Source organism: Neophocaena asiaeorientalis, unplaced genomic scaffold (assembly GCF_003031525.2).
Source record: "Neophocaena asiaeorientalis asiaeorientalis breed wild unplaced genomic scaffold, Neophocaena_asiaeorientalis_V1.1 scaffold325, whole genome shotgun sequence".
Lineage (NCBI taxonomy): Eukaryota > Metazoa > Chordata > Mammalia > Artiodactyla > Phocoenidae > Neophocaena > Neophocaena asiaeorientalis.
In genome coordinates, this window is record NW_020172742.1 from 1,325,870 (window position 1) to 1,346,720 (window position 20,851).

A 20,851-nucleotide genomic window follows, 5' to 3' on the forward strand; every position below is an offset into this window, starting at 1 on the left:
GTACCAGACACTGACCGATTTCTCAAGGCTAGCCACGCAAATCCTCATATTCGGTCTCTAAAGCTAAGCTTCCAAAGTGTGCAAACAAAGTCAATGATTTTTGTCCTTGTTAAAACTACAATTAGAAACAACCCAAACGTCCATCAACTAATAAATGAATAAATAAAATGCATATCCATACAATGGAATATAATTTAGAAAGAAAGAGGAATATAGTACTGAAACATGATACAAAATGGATAAACCTTGCAGACAGTATACTAAGTAAAAGAAGCCAGTTACAAAAGACACATATTGTATGATCCTGTTTATATGAAATATCCAAAACAGGCAAATCAATAGAGACAGAGTAGATCAGTAGTTGCCAGGAGCTAGCAGAGTTGGGAGGAACTGTGGAGTGACTGCTAATGGGGATGAGGTTTCTTTTCGGGGTGATGAAAATGCTCTAAAATTGTGGTGATGGTGGCACAACTTTGGCAACACAGCAAAAACCAATGAATTGTCACTTAAATGAGTGAATTGTATGGTATGTAAATTATATCTCAATAAAGCTGTTAAAAATTTGCAATTAGCAGGTAGTTCCACTGGTCATGGGTGTATCTGTGTGTGTGTGTGTGTGTGTGTGTGTGTGTGTGTAGACATATATACATGCATAACTAATTAAAGTGTGGAAGAATATAAGAGCCTACTTTAAAAGAAATTAAATGGTTTAATAACCCTCTCACAGTTCAGTGATGTCTATAAGTCTGTCTGAGGCGAAGACCTCCAACAAACTCAACCTGTTTCTCACACTCTCACCACAAGATAAAAATACATCTGGCTGCCATGTGCCTCCCCTTTCATTTTCCTCCATTCCACCCTCCACTCCAAATTTATCAAAATGTCCCATTTCATCCTGGCATTCCAGAACATTCGGGCATCTCGTGACTATGCTTAAAAACTCACTCGTATTTCCCTGAACTCTGTTTCTCCTCCGTTTCTACCCTGTACTCTGATAAGTTTTGTGTTTAAAAACACACGCTACCCAATGAACTTACAGGAATGGCCTGTTCCAGAGTAACTGTGCAGCAGAGCCACAGTCTTGCAGAAACTCAGGCTACCGTATGTTCTGCCTTTACCCAACTCGGGATAAAACTGACCCCGATCTGATCTTGAAAATGTTCGGGGCAAAATGAGAAGATTTTCCCTTCCTAATACTTGATTCTGAATAACCTGAAGCTGTTTTCCAAGAACCCTAGGAACGCAGAGGGTCCTTGGGTATATTCTTCTCATAAAAAAATTTCTTCTTAATTTGATATTTTAGACTAGACATTATCATTCTAGAGTACTGTGAACAATTTTTAAATGAACAAATACCAAAGATTAAATAACATGTTGCTGTTAGCATTTAAAATGGTACAATTCATTCAGAAGGCAACAACACCACCTACCAAGGTCAAAATGATGCTAAAGTTAAGGGAGTAATTCGTTAGAAACAAAAGACTTCCTATAGGGAGAGCTCTACCACAGCTTTAGGTGTGTAAGTATAAAAAACACTGGGGAAGATGTAGAAATACAATAGAAATTAAAAAGTTTGGTCAATTATGGTACAGAAACCCAACAGAATGCTGCAGCTACTAAAAAAAAGTTATAAAGATGAGGTAGAAACATGGGTAGCATTTATCATATAAAGTGAATGGCGAGAACACAAAATGGTAACTATAACACAACACTATGTCATCTTTCAAAAACACATCATCTTCTTAAATTGTCTTTTAAAAAATTTGGAAAAATGACTCACCTCCAAATCTCTCATTGTAAAAGGTTCCCCATCCATTCTATTTGCTCAATTAAATTTTTCTTTCTTTTGTCTTTCTGGCCACCTCTACTTTCTAGTATAGCTGTGTTTATCTCCTTCACTCATTCTTTTGATAAAAATTTCACCGCCAGTCAGGCTCTCTTTTCTAACTCTAGGAAAAATATCTATATAAAGGCTACATTTGCAGCAACATGGATGGACCGAGAGATTGTCATACTGAGTGAAGTAAGTCAGACAGAGAAAGACAAATACCGTATGATATTGCTTATATGTGGAATCTAAGAAAAGGGTACAAATGAACTTATCTACAAAAGAGAAACAGAGTTACAGATGCAGAAAATAAACTTATGGTTACCATGGGATAAGGGGGAGGGGGAAGGGATAAAGTTGGAAGACTGGGATTGACATACACACACTACTATATATAAAATAGATAACTAATAAGGACCTACTGTATAGCACAAAGAACTCTACCCAATACTCATAATGGCCTATATGGGAAAAGAATCTAAAAAAAGAGTGCAGATATGTGTAACTGATTCACTTTGCTGTACAGCAGAAACTAACACAACACTGTAAATCAACTATACTCCAGTAAAAATTAAAAATAATTTTTAAAAAAAAGGAAGCCTACAGAGCAGAAGACAAAGTCCCCAGTGACTGCTGCACATATACCCCACATCCTGCCCTGATCCCTCTGTGAACCCTACAAAGCAGCAGGAGACAATGGAAGGAGATGAGGAATGGCACCAGGCCTCAAAGCTATTTTCTGGTTACCTGTGCTGGTCTCTTAGCATGCACAGAAAACAGAAACTTAAAATAATCAACTACTGCAAGTTTCTTACCTATTGCATGAATCTGACTCTGGTGAAGAAAGAGCTTCCTCTTGAATATCAGTACAAGTAAAAATTAAAAATAATTTTTTAAAAAAAGGAAGCCTACAGAGCAGAAGAAGACAAAGTCCCCAGTGACTGCTGCACATACACCCCACATCCTGCCCTGATCCCTCTGTGAACCCTACAAAGCAGCAGGAGACAATGGAAGGAGATGAGGAATGGCACCAGGCCTCAAAGCTATTTTCTGGTTACCTGTGCTGGTCTCTTAGCATGCACAGAAAACAGAAACTTAAAATAATCAACTACTGCAAGTTTCTTACCTATTGCATGAATCTGACTCTGGTGAAGAAAGAGCTTCCTCTTGAATATCAGTACAACTGGAAGAATCATCTGGTCTGTCAGGCTCTAGTTTCCCTGGGGAGTCCAGCTTTGACTGAGGGAAGTGGTTTGTTACTGAGGGTATATCTGAGAATTTCATTTTATTATCTTCCTGTCCTAAAAAGGAAAAAAGAAATGAAAGAAAGAAAGAAAGAAAGAAAGAAAAGAAACATTTAAGAGTACCTTCAAATTTACAACCTCTGTGTATTTATTATTTCCACAACATTTAATATTCCTATTTGGTAAAATAGAAGTTTATGGAACACTGATTCCAAAACTCTAGTGACAGCCAGAGAGTAAGAATTAGCACTACACTGGTGCTATCTGGTTATACTGTCCACCCAATGTATTTCCAGATTAATTAATTCAAAAATAAAATGTTCTTTAAAACCAGGAGCAGGGAGAACTTTATAATTCTAATGAGGCTTTTATTTACAGTATTACTAAAGAATTCCTGAATATTTCACAGATCAGAGAAAAGTGATAAACATAAGAAACATGACAAAAAGGATTAAATTCAATTAATAAGAGAACCACAATATTTGTCACTGACTGCTGAATGGTAGTGAATCCATCTGGACATTTTTCTAAATCTGTTACATAGAATCTAATATTCACTGGGGAAGAGAAAAACTAATCAGACATAACCAATATATCTGTTTGATCCAACACATGTCACATTTCTACACATCCCTTTTCATATTCTCACTTTCCGAGGTCTCTTACTGCAGATAAAGATAAAGGCCCAGGAAAGCTGGGGGGATGCAGACACAGTGTTTGCAGGCAGATGACATGCAGATGTGACCAAACATCTGTGAATATGAGTGCAGAAAATCATCTCTGTGCAGGATTCTTCAGTGTCCAGGCCCGTCCCTCACGATGTGTTTCAGGGCTCTGCTGGGACTTCACTTGTGCTGGCTTTATGATTCAGGGACCGAGTGAGTTCTTGACATGCCTGACACGTGCTACTGGGATAGAGCCCTCTTTCATGGGTTTGCTCACAGAGAAGAAGAGCTTTCACACATCACTCATGCACTTGTGGAGGCAAGTGACCTTTAACAAAGGACACCAACGAGAACTGTCAAGGTTTTGTCATAAAGATAAAGTTTATGGAAAAAGAATAAGACAGATTCTTCAAACAAACAAACAAAAACCTTTCCAACTCCATATGGTCAGGATTTTTCCAGAAACAATTATAAGTTTTTGTTACCCTCGTGAACAGCCTACATCACACAAGAGTACAATTTCTAAAAATAAGCTCCTGATGTTGTCTGGCTTTTGCTAAGCCTGCTCATTACCAAAACAAAACTGTACCCTCTAATGTTTACCTGGGAAAGGGAAACATGCAGTCAACTAAAAGGACCATCCAGGATCTCTAGGATATTCTCTTGTAAACAGACACCTAGGACCAGGTTGAGAGGAATCAATCACGCAGTAAACCTGGTGAACCCAGGCAACTCTATCTCTCAACTGGCTGGGAGAATGCAATCAAGCCGGCAAACCACGGAGCAGGAATTCAACATAAAACTACCTTTTATTTTTGCACCTGATTTATATTCTTCTCTTACTTCTTCCTCTCTTATATAAGCTTCTACAGGATAAATTCCCTCTTGCAGACAAATATCATTCAACAACTGGGGGCAATGGAAGTCAGTTATCCTTCATATCTGCCCGTGGATCTCAGGACGGAACTCCAAATAAAGCCGAAAACATGAGGCCCCGACATTAAACCTCCCTAAAGAAACGTAAAGTAACAAAAACAGATGAAGGTTTTACTTAACAGGACACATACCTTGTTCACTTATATTGGCACTTTAATGAGCAAGTTTACTCTAAAGAGCAAAAGTTACACTGGTTGTATGATGCTATAAAAAGCCCAACCTGGGCTTCCCTGGTGGCGCAATGGTTGAGAGTCTGCCTGCCGATGCAGGGGACACGGGTTCGTGCCCCAGTCCGGGAAGATCCCACATGCCACGGAGCGGCTGGGCCCGTGAGCCATGGCCGCTGAGCCTGCACGTCCGGAGCCTGTGCTCCGCAACGGGAGAGGCCACAACAGAGAGAGGCCCGCGTACCGCAAAAAAATAAAAAGCCCAACCTTTCGGTCTGTGCCAGTCTCTCTGCCTCTCTCTCTCACTCCCCACCCCTCCCAGACACACGCGTTCATGCACAGCTATCTACCAGCAGCACTCATCGCTGAACCCCAGACACAGCAATACTCATGAGCACATACACAAAGAATGCACCACCCGACTACAAGCAATCAATCATTTTCAAAAGAGATTCAGCCAATAAACAAAAATATTCTCTTAATCCGAGATATTAAGCCAGATTTTCTCAGGACCTCAACTACTCTCTGACAATGTCCTTTAACAACTGCATGAACAAATTTAACTTGTTCACAAAGACCATAAAGTATATACTTATACTCAGGCAGCAACCTACTACATGACACCAAAAGAACTGAGGACAAAAATAAAGAATGTAATAGCACTGAAAGAATAAAACACTTAGAAATAAATCTAACCAAGGAGGTGAAAGACTTGCATGCTGAAAACTACAAAACATTGTTGAAAGTAATTTTTAAAAAGACAAAAATGAATGACAGACATCCTGTGTTCATGCAACAGAAGACTTAATATTGTTAAGATGTCAACTAACGAAAGCAACTCATCAATGCAATCCCAATGGCACTTTTTGCAGAAATAGAAAAATCCATTGTAACATTCACATGGACTCTCAAGGGAACCAAATGGCCAAAACAACCTTGAAAAGGAAGAATAAAGTTGGGGGACTCATACCCCAAGAGTTGGAGGACTCCAACTCTTAAATTTGTTACAAAGCTATGGTAATTAAAACAGTATAGCACTGGCGTAAGGATAGACATACAGACCAATTAAATAGAACACAGAGTACAGAAATAAACCCTCACATACATGGTCAACTGATTTTCAACAAGGATGTCAAAAGAATTCAACAGGGAAAGGACAGTCTTTTTAACAAATGGTGCTCAGAAAACTGCATTATCTACATGCAAAAAGATGAAGATGGACCGTTACTTACACCATATACAAAAATTAACTCAAAGTGGACCACAGACCTAAACATAAGAGCTAAAACTATAAAACTCTTCGGAGAAAACACATAGGAAAACCTTCATGACACTGATTTTGCAACAACTTCATGGCTATAACAGCAAAAGCACAAGCAACAAAAGAAAAAAATTGATAAACTGGTTTTCATCAAAATAAAGCACTCTATGCATCAAAAGATACTATCCTGAAAACAAAAAGACAACCCAGAAAAAAGCTGAAAAATATTTGCAAACCATATATATAATGGATTAATATTCAAAACATTTAAAGAACTCTTAAAACTCAACAACAAAAAACCAAACAAGCCAATTTAAAAATGGGCAAAAGACTTGAACAGACATTTCTCCAAAGAAGAAAAACAAATGGCCACTAACCATATAAAAAGATGCTCAACATCATTAGTCATTAGAAAAATACAAATCAAAAAACCACAATGAAGGAAAATAACGAGTGTTGACACACATATAGAGAAATTGGAATCCTCAAGCATTGCTGGTGGGAATGTAAAATGGTGCAGCCACTATGGAAAATAGTTTGGTGGTTTCTGAAAAGGTAAACAAAGAATTACTATGTGAACCAGAAATTCCTTTGCTAGGTACATATCCAAAAGAATGGAAAGCAGAGACTTGAACAGATACATGAACACCAATGCACACAGCAGCATTATTCACAACTACCAAAAGGTGAAAATAACCCATTACAGAAGAATGGATAAACAAAATGTGGTATATAGATACAAAGGAATTCAGCCATAAAAAATAATGAAATTTTTTTTAAAAATTTAAAAAAAAATAATGAAATTTTGATATATGCTACAACATGGGGACCTTGAAAACATTATGCTTAATGAAATAAGCTGACAAAGAAGGACAAATAATATATGATTCCACTTATATGAGGTACCTAGAATAAGCAAATTCATAGACACAGAAAGTAGACCAGAGATTATCAAGAAATGGTGGGGAAAGTGGAAGAGTTATTATTTAATGGGTACAGAGTTTTCACTGGAAATGATGAAAAAGTTTTGGGTGTAATAGTGGTGATGGTGACACAACACCGTGAATGTACTTAATGCCACTGAATTGTACATTTATGAATGGTTAAAATGATAAATATGTTTTGTATATTTTTATCACAATAAAGACAAAATAATAAAGAATTTTCTTGTGCACGTTCCTCCATTATGATTGTTTTTTTGTTCACTGGCCCAAAGTCCTGGCAACATAAATATAATATCAATCTCAAATTTTAAAATGGGTTGAAATTGGAATGTGCTGTGTATTAGCCTTAGATATTTTAGCAGAACATTCCTTCCAAAGTTATTACCAGTGACCTATAATAAAAATAATTTATTCTCTTTGTGGGATACCTAAGGATCTGCAGCAATAAATCCTTTACCTCAAGCTTAAACAACTAAAAAACTTCTGATTTCTCATTAATGGAAAGGAAGACAGATTTTAGAAACTGTGTCTTCAGGACATCTCCACGATCATTCTTCCCAGAGTAATAAACCTAGTTTATATCCAACAACTGCTATATGTCTAAAAACACTTTTGCCCATTTTAAATACCAATTAAGTCCAAAGTAAATTCCTTTGGTTTTTCCCTTTTGATATTAAAAATTATAAAATTCCATATACTTCTGTTTTTAGTTGAAGTCTCTTACCCACGCATACAGATAATAGCTTTTCTGTAGATTCATCTTCTTCTTTTGTCACTTTTTTTTTTGACATTCCAACAGTTTTCTTATATCCTTTTTTGGCTTGATCCACCAGACGCTGAAATTCATTCTGATGTTTTATACCTGAAATTCAAAAGATCTTCTCAGTAAATCAAGGACTATAAAAGTTACATGTCTACAACCGATGGACTGAACACCAAGAATAACACAAGCTTGCCCAAGAACAGCACCCTTTGGACACACTTACAACGGATTTAAAAGGCCTGGGGAGCTGAGGAAGCATCTTTTATATCTTCCCCGTTCCTCAGATACAGACTTGAAACATGATATTCCTAGTTCGCAAATGTAGTTTCTTCCCACATCCCACTCTTTTAAAAAGGCTTTTTTTTTTTTGCCGTACGCGGGCCTCTCACTGTTGTGGCCTCTCCCATTGCGGAGCACAGGCTCCGGACACGCAGGCTCAGCGGCCATGGCTCACGGGCCTAGTCGCTCCGCGGCACGTGGGATCTTCCTGGACCGGGGCAAGAACCCGTGTCCCCTGCATCGGCAGGCAGACTCTCAACCACTGCGCCACCAAGGAAGCCCTAAAAAGGCTTTTTGATAAGAGCATGAAAGATGCTGTTTTCTTAAATATAACCAAAAGACACCATTCTAACTTCCCAGACACAACCGAGTACTAAGAGGAAGAACATTAACTGAGTATAAAAGCAGAAACTTCTAGGAAAGTTGGATAAAAACATAGGATATCTACTTTAATTTCCCCTTTTTCCTTCACATTTCTTGCCTGTTTCCTATCAGAACTCCTTTAATAATCTAAGATCCCCACCACCACCAATCTACCTTATCTTAAGATATTATAATTAACCAATCTTAATTTACTACTACTTTAACACCTCTGAAGATAATTTAAGCCTGACCTCCAGGTCACCATTATTAGTGTACATTAATTTACTCAATAAAGAGTAGCCGTTCGTCATTCGACCATGGACTTGAACACATCTGTTTGTGATTCTGAACCATGGTTCAAACAGCTGAGGCTGTACTTACTTATCTAGCAACCTTAAACACTTAAGTCATGGTCCAAAATGATGTTGTAGATCCTATAAAAATACATTTTAGAAAGATTCATACTGCAAGAAGTTAACACAAAGTTTTGAGACCGTTTTCCTCCAGTAACCATCATATTCCCTGTAGTTATCCCCATGAATAACTGGGTTTAGGGGAAAATTTGTGCTTCGGTTGAAAACTATGCATTTTCTAGAGCCACCCTTCCAGGATTCCAGTCATCCACTGCCCTTGAGCTATGTTACGGTTCTGTAAATTGTAGATAACCGACCACAATGGAAAACAATTCTTGTCTATAGACAAGCAGAATCCTGTCTGGTGAAGGTTCGATTGACTTCCGTCCCCCTCTGGAAAAAGCCAGTTTTCCCTCCATTTGCATATTCATTTCAATATTCCTGATCTATACATGTGACTGTTCTTTGGACATTAGGGACAGAATGCTCCTAATTCCAACATATTTATGTGCACGGTATGTGTATGAAAACTCCCAGCGAAACTAATGTGTTGGGTTAAAATTTACCAAAGTGTCTGGTAAATTTTAAATAAGAGACTGGTTAAAATTTCAGCAAAATATAAGCTGCCCATAAAGATTACTAGAAAAAATTAGCTCTTCAGAAATAGGTGAGATCTCATGTAGAATACAAGCTAGGTGATTTCTTTTAAGTCCTATTTAACTCTATACATTTGAGAACAACTACTTTGTACTTGTTCAGCTCCCCGGAATCAATGGGCTACCACCACTGCCATCCTTATGTAGTTTGTCTTAGGCAAGGGTAACATAGCACTATGGGGTCTACATAATTTAAGCAGATCAGCCTGGGCCATTCTGCTAGTAAGGCTTCTCCTGCTAGTAAGGCTCCTCCGTTGTGTACTTACGGATTGTGGATTTAGAATGACTCAGGAAACTTGCTAAAGTAATCTCATAACAGCTAAGGAGGCTTAATGACTTTATCTTCTAAAGTAATAAAATCCCAGGTTTAGAAGAGATTTTCTTTTTAAATCTAATTACCCCTACAGCTAGGCTGGAAAGCAAAAAGTAAATGGCAACCACAGCTTTGGCTTTGGCCCAAGAAGTCCAATAACCCCTCAAGAAATGAACAATGCCAAGAGATTATCACTAATAAAATTGTTCCCACTCATTTCTCCACCTCATTTTAGGAGTTCTGCCATTTGGCAAGGAGAACTTTAGAGTTTAAAGTCTCTGTTCTGCTGGCTCAATGCCCTGAATTTACCTTTTAAAAGTTTTAAGTGGTTCAGACAGTGGTAGGAGCTGACAAATAAGGCCACATTGAACCAAGTCATACTCTTCAAGGTTTTTAATACTTGAATCATACCACCCTTTCTGCCTCACCAAGTTGAAATACCATAATCTTTTCTAGTGCCAAGTCAAGCCCTTCATGCCCTCACCACCTCACCTGCTCTTTTTTTAGAGCAGCGTTTACAGCCAGACTATCTCTGGGTCTGCCCATGAACCCAGGGGTGCACCAAAACCAGGATCCCAAGAGTGGGACAGCCTCTAGCCTCTAAAGTGATGTCACTGAGATACATACTCATTTACTTTAAATCACAGAGTGAGTCTGAAGTCAGTGTCTCCCAAAGTAAAAGCTCATGTCTTTTTTTCCCCAACTACCTATGACACCCATGCAGCAAACATGGATGAAGAACAGATTAACACTAAAGGCTACCATTCACTCAGGATTCATTCATTTAACCTGAACTGACTAGCCTCACTTTAAATTCATGACCGTAAGTCTCAAACAAGCACTCAGCACTATTGTACAACATTTCTACATTTCTCAAGTAAACTTTGCTTTACAATTCTCCAAAATGTCGACTTCATACTTTCTCCAAACCCCCAACACTCCCTTCTCAGTTGGGCTCACACTACTTTGAAACTACAGAAAACTTCTAACAGGAACTCTGTCGTCTTCCAACTACCACTACTTCATCTGTGCACACATGATCTATCTTCCTGGCAGTTAGCATGAAATGGTGATCCTTGCTGCAATTAAGGGCCAACTGCTAATTTATGCTCTGGATTCCATCACTAAGGCCTTCTCAGTGATACAGTATGTGCAATTATCCTTTACTCTTATCATCTATTTCCCCCTCTCTTGTGAATATTTCCCACTGCATACAAATAAGCCTAGGACGGGACCATGCTTTTGAAACACAGTGTGGGTTGTGAAAACAACTTAGTAGATCCAGACCAGCATTCTTTTCTTAAAACAATAATAAGAATAGATTGGGGTTTCCCTGGTGGTGCAGTGGTTGAGAGTCCGCCTGCCAACGCAGGGGACACGGGTTCGTGCCCCGGTCTGGGAAGATCCCACATGCCACGGAGTGGCTGGGCCCATGAGCCATGGCTGCTGAGCCTGCGCGTCCGGAGCCTGTGTTCCGCAACAGGAGAGGCCACGGCAGTGAAAGGCCCGCGTACTGCAAAAAAAAAGAATAGAATAAAAAGTGCCAGAGTGCATTAAAAATGGAAAGAGGAAACAACCAAGATGTCCTTCGTTAGGTTAATGGATAATAAACTGTGGTACATCCAGAGAGTGGAGTGTCATTCAGCTCTAAAAAGAAGTAAACTATTGGGACTTCCCTAGGGGCTCAGTGGTTAAGAATCTGCCTGCCAGTGCAGGGGTCATGGGTTTGAGCCCTGGTCCGGGAAGATTCCACATGCTGCGGAGCAACTAAGCCCGTGCACCACAACTACTGAGCCCGCGTGCCACAACTACCGAAGCCCATGCGCCTGGAGCCCATGCTCCGCAACGAGAAGCCACCGCAGTGAGAAGCCCACACACTGCAATGAAGAGCAGCCCCCGCTCACCGCAACTAGAGAAAGCCTGCACGCAGCAACAAAGACCCAATGCAGCCAAAAATAAATAAAATAAAATAAATAAATTTATAAAAAAAAATAAATAAAAATCTAGATGTGGACATATGCTTTCACTTCTGCTGGGTAAATATCTAGGAGTAGAATTACTGGTAGGTAGCTTTATGTTTCCATTTATAACAGACTACTAAACTGTTTATCTAAGTGGCTGTATCATATTACATTCTCACCAGCAATGTATAAGAGTTCCATTAGCTCCACATCCTGGCCAGCACTTGGGATTATCCTTTCTTTCTTTCTTTTTTCTTTTTTGCCATTAAAATAACCATATCTTTTCATGTGGTTATTTGGTATTTGAGTATCTCCTTCTCTGAAGATGTTTAAATATCTGCGCTTTTAAAAAATACATCCTAGGACTTACTGAATTTTAATAGTTCTTTATATAATACAGATACTAGCACTTTGTCAAATATAAATTTTACAATATTTTCTCACAATCTGTGACTTGCTTTTTCATTTTCGTCTTTTTTTTTTTTTTTTGCCACACCATGCAGCATGTGGGATCTTAGTTTCCCTACCAGGAATCGAACCCACGCCCCCTGCAGTGGAAACATGGAGTCTTAACAACTGGACCGCCAGGGAAGTCCTTTCATATTTGTCTTCTGAAGTGTAAAAGCTTTTGTTTTAATGAAATATAATTTATCACTTTTTTCTTTTTCTTTTATGATTCATACTACTTGTGAAAGATGATCATGTCAACTGTGAACAAGAAGTCTTATTTCTTCCTTTCAAATCTGAATATTACTTCTCTTTCTTGCCTTATCACACTGGCAAGGACCCACGATACAATGCTGAACAAAAGTGGTAAGAATAGACTTCTCTACCCTGTTCCTAGTCAGAAGAGAAGCATTCAATATTTTACCATTAAATATGATGTTAGTTGTAGGTTTTTCAGATATCCTATACCAGAGCGGTCCCCAACCTTTTTGCACCAGGGACTGATTTCATGGAAGACAAGTTTTCCACCGACCGGGGTTGGGGGATGGTTCAGGCGGTAATGGGAGCAATGGGGAGCAGCAGATGAAGCTTCACTCGCTCGCCCGCCGCTCACCTCCTGCTGTGCGGCCCGGTTCCTAACAGGCCGTGGACTGGTACCGGTCCACAGCCCAGGGGTTGGGGATCCCTGCTATACCAGATTAAAAAAATTCTCATTTAGTGAGAGTTTTTATTACTAATGGGTGTTCAACTTTGACATATACTTATTCTGCATCTACTTATAAAATTATAGTGGTTTTTTTTCCAGTCTGTTAATACACTGATGAATTATATTGATTAATTTTCTAACATTAAATCAATCTTGCATTCTTAGGATAAATTCCACTTGGTTATAATGCATTATCCTTTTTATGTTGTGCTGGATTTGATTTACTAAAATACTGTTAAGAATTTTTGCATCTATGTTCATGAGGAATATTGGTCAGAACTTTTTATTATACTATCCTTGTCTGGTTTTAACTTTCATGGAAACTTTAGCTTCATAAAATGAGGTAGTAAGTATTCCTTCCTTTTCAATTTTTTAGAAAAACTTTTGTAGAATTGGTATTATTTCCTTCCTTATGTGTTTCATAGAATTCACACCAGCGATGCCAACTGGATCTGGAGTTTTCTTCCTGGGGATGCAAATTCAATTCATTTACTAGATATAGGGCTATTCAACCTTATCTATTTCTTCTTGAGTAAGGTTTGGTAATTTGTGTCTTTCAAGAAATTTGTCCGTTTCATGTATGTTTCCATACTGACTGGCATGAAGTTATTCATAATATTCCCTTACTGTTCTTTTAATATCAATAGGATACTTAGTAATTCTCCCTCTTTTATTGCTGATATTGGCAATTTGTGCTTTCTCTCTTTTTGTCCTAATCAGGCTTGCTAGAGGGTTCCCAATTTTGTTGACCTTTACAAACAGCTTGTGGTTTCATAGATTTTCTCTGTTATTTTTCTGTCTTCAATTTCACTGATTTCTGCTCTTCACTGTTACTTTCCATCTGCTTACTTAGGATGGAATTTGCCCTTCTTTTCCTAGTTTCTTAAGATGAAAGCACAGATAACAAATTTAAAACCTCTTCTCTTTTCTAATATAAGCTTTTAATGCTACACATTTCCTTCTAAGCATTGCCTTAGCTGCAACACACATTGCTATGATGTCCTTTCATTCAGTTCAATTTATTCCCTAATCTGCATTTACCTCAGCCAGAATATTTTTCAATTCAAGTATGTATGTCATCTAAGGAATTCCATTTGTTTTTTTTGTTTTTGTTTTCGTTTTTTGGCCACACTGTGCGCCTTCTGGGATCTAGTTCCCCAACCAGGGATCAAACCCGGGTCAGTGAAAGCGAGGACTCCTAACCGCTGGACTGCCAGGGAACTCCCTTTTTGGTCTTTTTTTTAATACTGTCCATTTCTCAACTCAGCATGACCCTTCCTCATTCTTCCTTCTTCTAAAGAACATATTTGTAAATGTTGTTTAAACAGTTTTATCTACTAGTTTCATCGTCTCTGTCATTGCTGGGTCTGGTTCTATTAATTGATTTTTCTCTTTTCTAGGATGTTATTTTTTTTGCTTCTTTGAATTCCTGGTAATTTCAATAGGATATTGTTAATTTGATATTGTTGTACCTATTTAGTGATTATTTTGAGGTTCCCCCACCTGGGACCTTAAAGCTGCCTGCAAGCTGCTGGACCTGTAGAGCTCACCATCTTACTTGTTTTCTTTCTCTCAGGGGAAACAGTCCTGTGCTACCTTTTTCCAATATCTGAAAATCTACTGATTTATATATTTCATCTGGTTTTCTAGCTTTTAAGGGAGAAAAGTAAATACAGTCTGTGATTCCATCTGGGCTAGGAGTAGAAATCTCCATTTACTTTGATTTTTCTGTGCTGGGAAAGTTATCTGTTTACCAAAATATGCCATTTATGATTTATGTTAATATAATGAATTTATTGTTGTTTTTAAATAAGTTAATAAATATTTTTGAAATTTCTCGGTTTTAATTTTTCTTAGACCCATGTGTTATTTGGAAGTGTATTATTTAGTTTCCAAATATTGGTGATCTTCCAGAGGGCTTTGTGAACAGACTTTGTGCACTGAATGAACTCACAAGGTGACCTTCTGCAGATCCCCGGGGTTCTCTCTTCAGTGCAACTTTCTCTTCTCCGCATTCTGTCTTGCAAACTTCAGCTCCTTCAGTTTCTCTGGTCTTTCTTTCCCCTTAACTCAGAGCCCTCCCAGCTCTGCCTAGGATCTCCCTGCCTGACCCGGAGCCTAGAAACTCTATTATAGGGCTCATATAATAAATTTTTCCATCTCTCAGAGATTCCTGTCCTTTGTTACCTAATGTCTAACGTCTTGAAAACTATTTCATATGTTTTGCCCATTTACAGTGGTTGTTTGTTGTTTTTTTGGGGGGGGCGGGGGGGGGTTGTTGTATATCAGGTCCCAATTATTCTGTCTTGGCCAGAAGCAGAAGTCTCCCAAGCTTTAATCTGTAATATGATACATATCAACAACTATAACCCACATAAATGAAAGCTCTTTGGTGCCCTAGACAAATTTTAAGAGTGTACAGAGGCTTAGAGAACTGAGAGTTGTTGCTCTAAAAGTTGGGGTGCCCCAGGGCTTAGCCTTAGGCTCTGTTCCCCACAGAACTCTTCTCCCAGCTAATTGTATCTAAGTATACAATTTTAAAGCACATGTCTTTTTAGTTAGATAGATTCATCCATTCATGCTTAATTCTCTTTTCCACTTGGATATCCACTAAAACCCAAAACTTAACACAGACAAAATAGGAATTTTGATTCCATTTCCCCATCCACAATCCTCACCCTGGTATCCATCTCAGTAAATGGCATCATCACTTCTCCAGGTGCTTGAACCAAAAGTGCAGGGGTCATTCTTGATTCCTCTTTTATTCACCCCCTATATTAAATTCATCAGCAAGTACTACTGGTTCTACTTTGAAAGTTTACCTTGAATTGTGTATTTTACTTCTGCTACCACTCTAGAAATGCCACATCCCTGACCTAATTTACTAAAATGGCCTCACTTCATTCAGGTCTCTTCTCAAACATCACATCACCCTTCTTAAAGGAGCCCTTCTGGTCGAGCAGCTCCATCACTTTCTATCCCTACCTTAAGTCTCTTCATAACATGTATCACTATCTGACACATCTTACTCGTTTGTTTACTGTCTGACTATTCCCAATACAGTGTAAGCTCCATGTGGGCAGAGACTTGGTCTGTTTCTTTAATGTTATATTCCCAATACCTAGAATACTGTCTGGGTGATCCATAAATATTGCCTGAGTGAAGAGCCTTTCGGTTAGTTTTCTTACTATTTCTTGCCACCTTACAATTTATTCTCTATTCAGCAGATGCCATCTTTTTAGACATAAATAAAATCATATTACTTGTCTTTCTAAACTCTCCAATGACTTCCCACTGCAGGAAGAATAAAGCCCAGTACACTCTTACAAGGTCTTTCCTTCCGGGACCTGGCCCTGCCTCCCCGTACACCACTCTTCCGCTTCGCTCACTACACTCTACTTACACCCGCCGACGCTGTGTCTACCTCAGCACCTCTGCCCCTGATGCTCCCTCTGCCTGCAATACTCTTCCTCTGGCTCTGTGAATGGCTGCCATTATTTTCATTTCAATTTTTTTTTTTTTTTTTTGTCTGTGCCTGACCGGGGATCAAACCCAAGCCCCCTGCATTAGGAGCATGGAGTCTTAACCACTGCACCACCAGGGAAGTTCTGCTAGCAATATTGTTCTGTTTTGTTTTGTTTTTTGTAATTTTACGTCATTTTTTATTTATTTAATTTTATTTTTTGGCTGTGTTGGGTCTTCGTTTCTGCACGAGGGCTTTCTCTAGTTACGGCAAGCAGGGGCCACTCTTCATTGCGGTGCGCGGGCCTCTCACTGTCGCGGCCTCTCCTGTTGCAGAGCACAAGCTCCAGATGCGCAGGCTCAGTAGTTGTGGCTCACAGGCCTAGTTGCTCCGTGGCATGTGGGATCTTCCCAGACCAGGGCTCAAACCCGTGTCCCCTGCATTGGCAGGCAGATTCTCAACCACTGTGCCACTAGGGAAGCCCATTTCGATTTTTTTTTTACTTATGACTCATCTCAAATGTCAACTCCTCAAGAAAAACCTTTTCTTGACTACATTATCTAATGTCCCCATAATTTCTATAAATTACTCTGCTTTATTTTCTTTATAGCATCTGCCACCTAAAATTGTTATAATCATCTGCTGATTTACTGTTATCTGTCTGCTATTAGAATATAAGCTCCATGACGAGAAATTTATGTATCTTGCTCACTGCCCTATACTCACTACCTAGAAGAACAGCTAGCACATAGTAGATGCTCAATAAACATTTACTGAATTAGTGAACAACCAAATTAAAAAAACAAAGGAACATATTAAGCTAAAATGCCTTGCCTACTTAACAGGATTAAGCTGGTGCTCTCAGGAAAAGTTACAGGAGGTAATCCCGGAGTGTTCACTGGAGGTTTGTCTTTTTTTTCTTGGCAGCGTATAAAACTATATTTTACCAAGGTGAAGAGCGTGAAGATCCCCAAAATATGTCTGTCATGGCAGTTAGGCAAGTAGAGTAACTTCCTTCAGGCTAAGATTCTGCCTCTTACTGGAGCAATTCAGTCTTAATTAAGAAGACCTACCAAAAGCATTTGCAACCTGAAACCCACAGGTAACTCAATAAACTCATTTGATTCAACTCTGTATCAAATACACTTTCTACAGATCTGCAACTAAGCCTCAAATTGATTTCACTGTTTCTCTCCTCTTCTAAAAGAGGGACTCGTGAAGATAAGTCTATCCAAAAGACTGCTAAAGAAAATAAGAAAGATATATCATCACAAAACCACCAAAGTAACTCATTCATAAAATTAAGCTTTTTTTTAAGCAAGATAACCTGAAACTAAAGCTTAGCGCACCCCCACCCCCACTCAAAAGAAGTTCTCAACATACAAGCTATTCACTCAGATTCAAAGCATGCTACAGTGCAAAGGGCTTCAAATTGAGCATGGGATGAATGTGGGTTTAATTTCCAGTCCTGCTTTTTACTAGCTATGTGGGCAATTTATCTAAGCCAAATAATAAATCAATAGTAAAAGTAATATTTCCAGCTATGTATGGACTCAAAAAGTATTCCTCCATATACCCTTTTTTTCCCCGAGAGACTTGCCTGGAAAAATGTATTCCACCAAAACAAGGAAAAAGAAGAGGCAGATTTGGATCCTGAAATAGGTGAACGAACTGACACAGGAGGGAGGAGAGAATACCCAGAAGGCTGGTGAAAGGAAATTCCAGGGTAGCTATGAAGGAGGCCCAAAGCATGGGGTCACAGTCGCCTGGAAAAGGGCTGGGGGCTGCTTCAGGTAAGTTGCTCTGGAGAAAATAGTGAGTTGATAAATAATCTATGAGTTTCAATGTAAATAGAAAGTCACTGACATTTCTCATGGAAAGTTTACAGATAAATTAATATCACATAAATAGAAAACTAAGCAAATAAAATTACTAATTATAGGGAAAACAGAATGTTTTCCTAAAAGGAATTACAACTGTAAGGGCAGAAAAATAATCTCCCTTCTAACCTTCTTAGTTCTTAGCTGGGGCTTTATAACAAAAGACAAATTTACATGAGAAAAACAAACAGATGTTTTTTAACATGTATACCTCATGTATATATGGAAGATACCCAGAAAAAAATAAGTAACTCTAAGCCACTTGGAGGTGACTTAGAACACTGGCTTAAATACCATCTTCAGCTAGATTAAAAAAAAAAAAAAAAAAAAAAAAAAGAAAGGTGTGCGGGAGGCCAGTTATGGGGAGATGGCCAGGAAAAACACAGTAAACAAGAGTGAAGTCTGCTATGCTGATTTAAGTCAGAGCCTTCTCCGTCAACAGGAAGACTAACTTACTTCTAGGGATAGAGAGGGGAGGAGGGACAGACACCTTTGTAATTGTGTCCTACACTTAGGCAAATGGGGGAAGGCAGAGAGCTTTCCTTTCTGCTGCTTCTCAATTGCCTTCTGCTCAAAGCAACATGTCATGGTGGCATATTCTTGGGTGGTGGCATACTCTGACACACTTCATAACCATAGTATTGTATGTTGCCTGGTTCAAACTGTATACAATGTCTCTAACTAATACTGACCTTATAAAAAATTATGACAATATTCAGAAATTGGGAGGGAGGAGAAGGTAAGAGTCAGGATGTACAAAAGAGCTAAATTTTCATTTTTCAAATTAGGACTTCAATCAATTGTTAACATGGAAAACTGAAACACTTCAAGAAATAGCAGAAAGAATAATCTTTTATAAACATGAAGGTAATTACTAAAACAAAAGCCAAAAGATTTGACAGTTGTTAATTCTAGGAAATGAAGATGGAGACAAGGAGGTGGCGAGGAGTCAGAGTTTTTAATAAGCCTTAGAGAAATGTGCTTAAAAACCACATACATGGGCTTCCCTGGTGGCGCAGTGGTTGAGAATCCGCCTGCCAATGCAGGAGACACGGGTTCGAGCCCTGGTCCGGGAAGATCCCACAAGCCACGGAGCAACTAAGCCCATGCACCATAACTACTGAGCCTGCACTCTAGAGCCCGCGAGCCACAACTACTGACCCCGTGTGCCACAACTACTGAAGCCCACGTGCCTACAGCCCGTGCTCCACAACAAGAGAAGCCACCAAAATGAGAAGGCCGTGCACCGCAACGAAGTGTAGCCCCTGCTCTCCGCAACTAGAGAAAGCCTGCGCGCAGCAACAAAGACCCCGCACAGCCAAAAAGTAAATTAAAAAAATAAAAAACTCACGTACATTAAAACATTAATAAAAAGGTTTAAAAAACAGAAGAACCATCAATGGTATATTTAGATCCTGATACTAAATCAAACTGCAACTACACTATAATGTTAATAATAAGTGCTTGAGCTTTAGGAAGTGCCCAAAAGGTTAAAAAAAAAAAGTATATACCGAGGTTTATTTTAGAGCTAAATGAATTAATTTAATATGTTGACCTATTTAGTAAAATTAAAGTTTTTAAAGATATTTAAATGGTGGGCAATATATATTTGTATATTTTCTTGCCTATATCTAACCCACGTTTTCTTTAGTGTAGCATAATTGTTAGATACCATCCTTTAGTGATTTAAATTATTTTTGTTCCATGCAAATTTTCTGGTTTCCTTGTTGTTACAGGCTTTAGCTTTGCCACTTCAGTGATCATCTGATATTCTCTAGCTCCTGTATCAAGAAAAATTACTTTGGCTTCCCAAAGGTTGATCAAAGAGGATCGATCACATCTGTCTATCTTTAGAGCACCAGCGCTGTAACTTTTGTGGTTCAGCCTCTGGTCCGTGAATCCTCCAGCCTCCTTTCCCTACTCCGAGAAGGCTCGGGCCATCACAACTACATCTAGTGCCTGTGTACTTCATCCTCCCGCCCCACACAGATGACAGCTGTATCTGCCCCTTCAAAGCTTAAGAAGTGAAAAAAGAAAACACAATTCTTTTGGCACAACTAAGGCATATCATGTGTGGAATATTCATTCAGCAAATATTAACTATCTACTGTTTGCCAGGCACTTAAATTTAAATTTAAACTAAAAACCAACCAACCAGCCAAAGAATAAGCAGCTATCTAATTGACAAAACAGTAATGTGCTAGCACTGGGAAAGATACATATAAAGGTCATTTAAGGAAAATGAAGCGATAAAGTTGGGAAGCTGGTAATAATGAATAAAATGAAAACCATCTTCAGCATAAATATGCAAGCTACAGAGTGCTGAAATTCTTCACATAAATACTGTCACTGGCCTGAGGACAGGATGGCAAGTCAGGAATGTTTCCATTTTAATCCCATTTTCTTCTCACAGAGATGCTTTGAGAGCAACTAATTAATATTTGCAAAGTGCTTAGTGATAAGCTCAAAGTAGAATGTTAGTCACAAATCAAAGAGCACACACATAGTTACAAAAAAAGGTCACTGTCTTGAGTAAACACTCAACCAAAATTCAGTCTCTTAAGTAATATTAACAAGAAAGTTTGTATTAAACATTAATATAAAAATACTTAAGATGAAAAA

At 38.6% G+C, this 20,851-nt stretch overlaps 1 protein-coding gene across 1 annotated transcript in view; it reads right to left on the reverse strand.

Moving 5' to 3' along the window:
• The window catches only part of RAD18 (RAD18 E3 ubiquitin protein ligase), a 116,852-nt gene that overhangs the window by 31,742 nt on the left and 64,259 nt on the right, over positions 1-20,851 (reverse strand). The window contains exons 10-11 of the mRNA XM_024740676.1: positions 7,770-7,907; positions 2,955-3,129 (exon numbers count right to left, since the gene is read on the reverse strand). Coding sequence (XP_024596444.1) covers positions 2,955-3,129; positions 7,770-7,907 — 313 coding nt within the window. The remainder of the gene's footprint in view (positions 1-2,954; positions 3,130-7,769; positions 7,908-20,851) is intronic.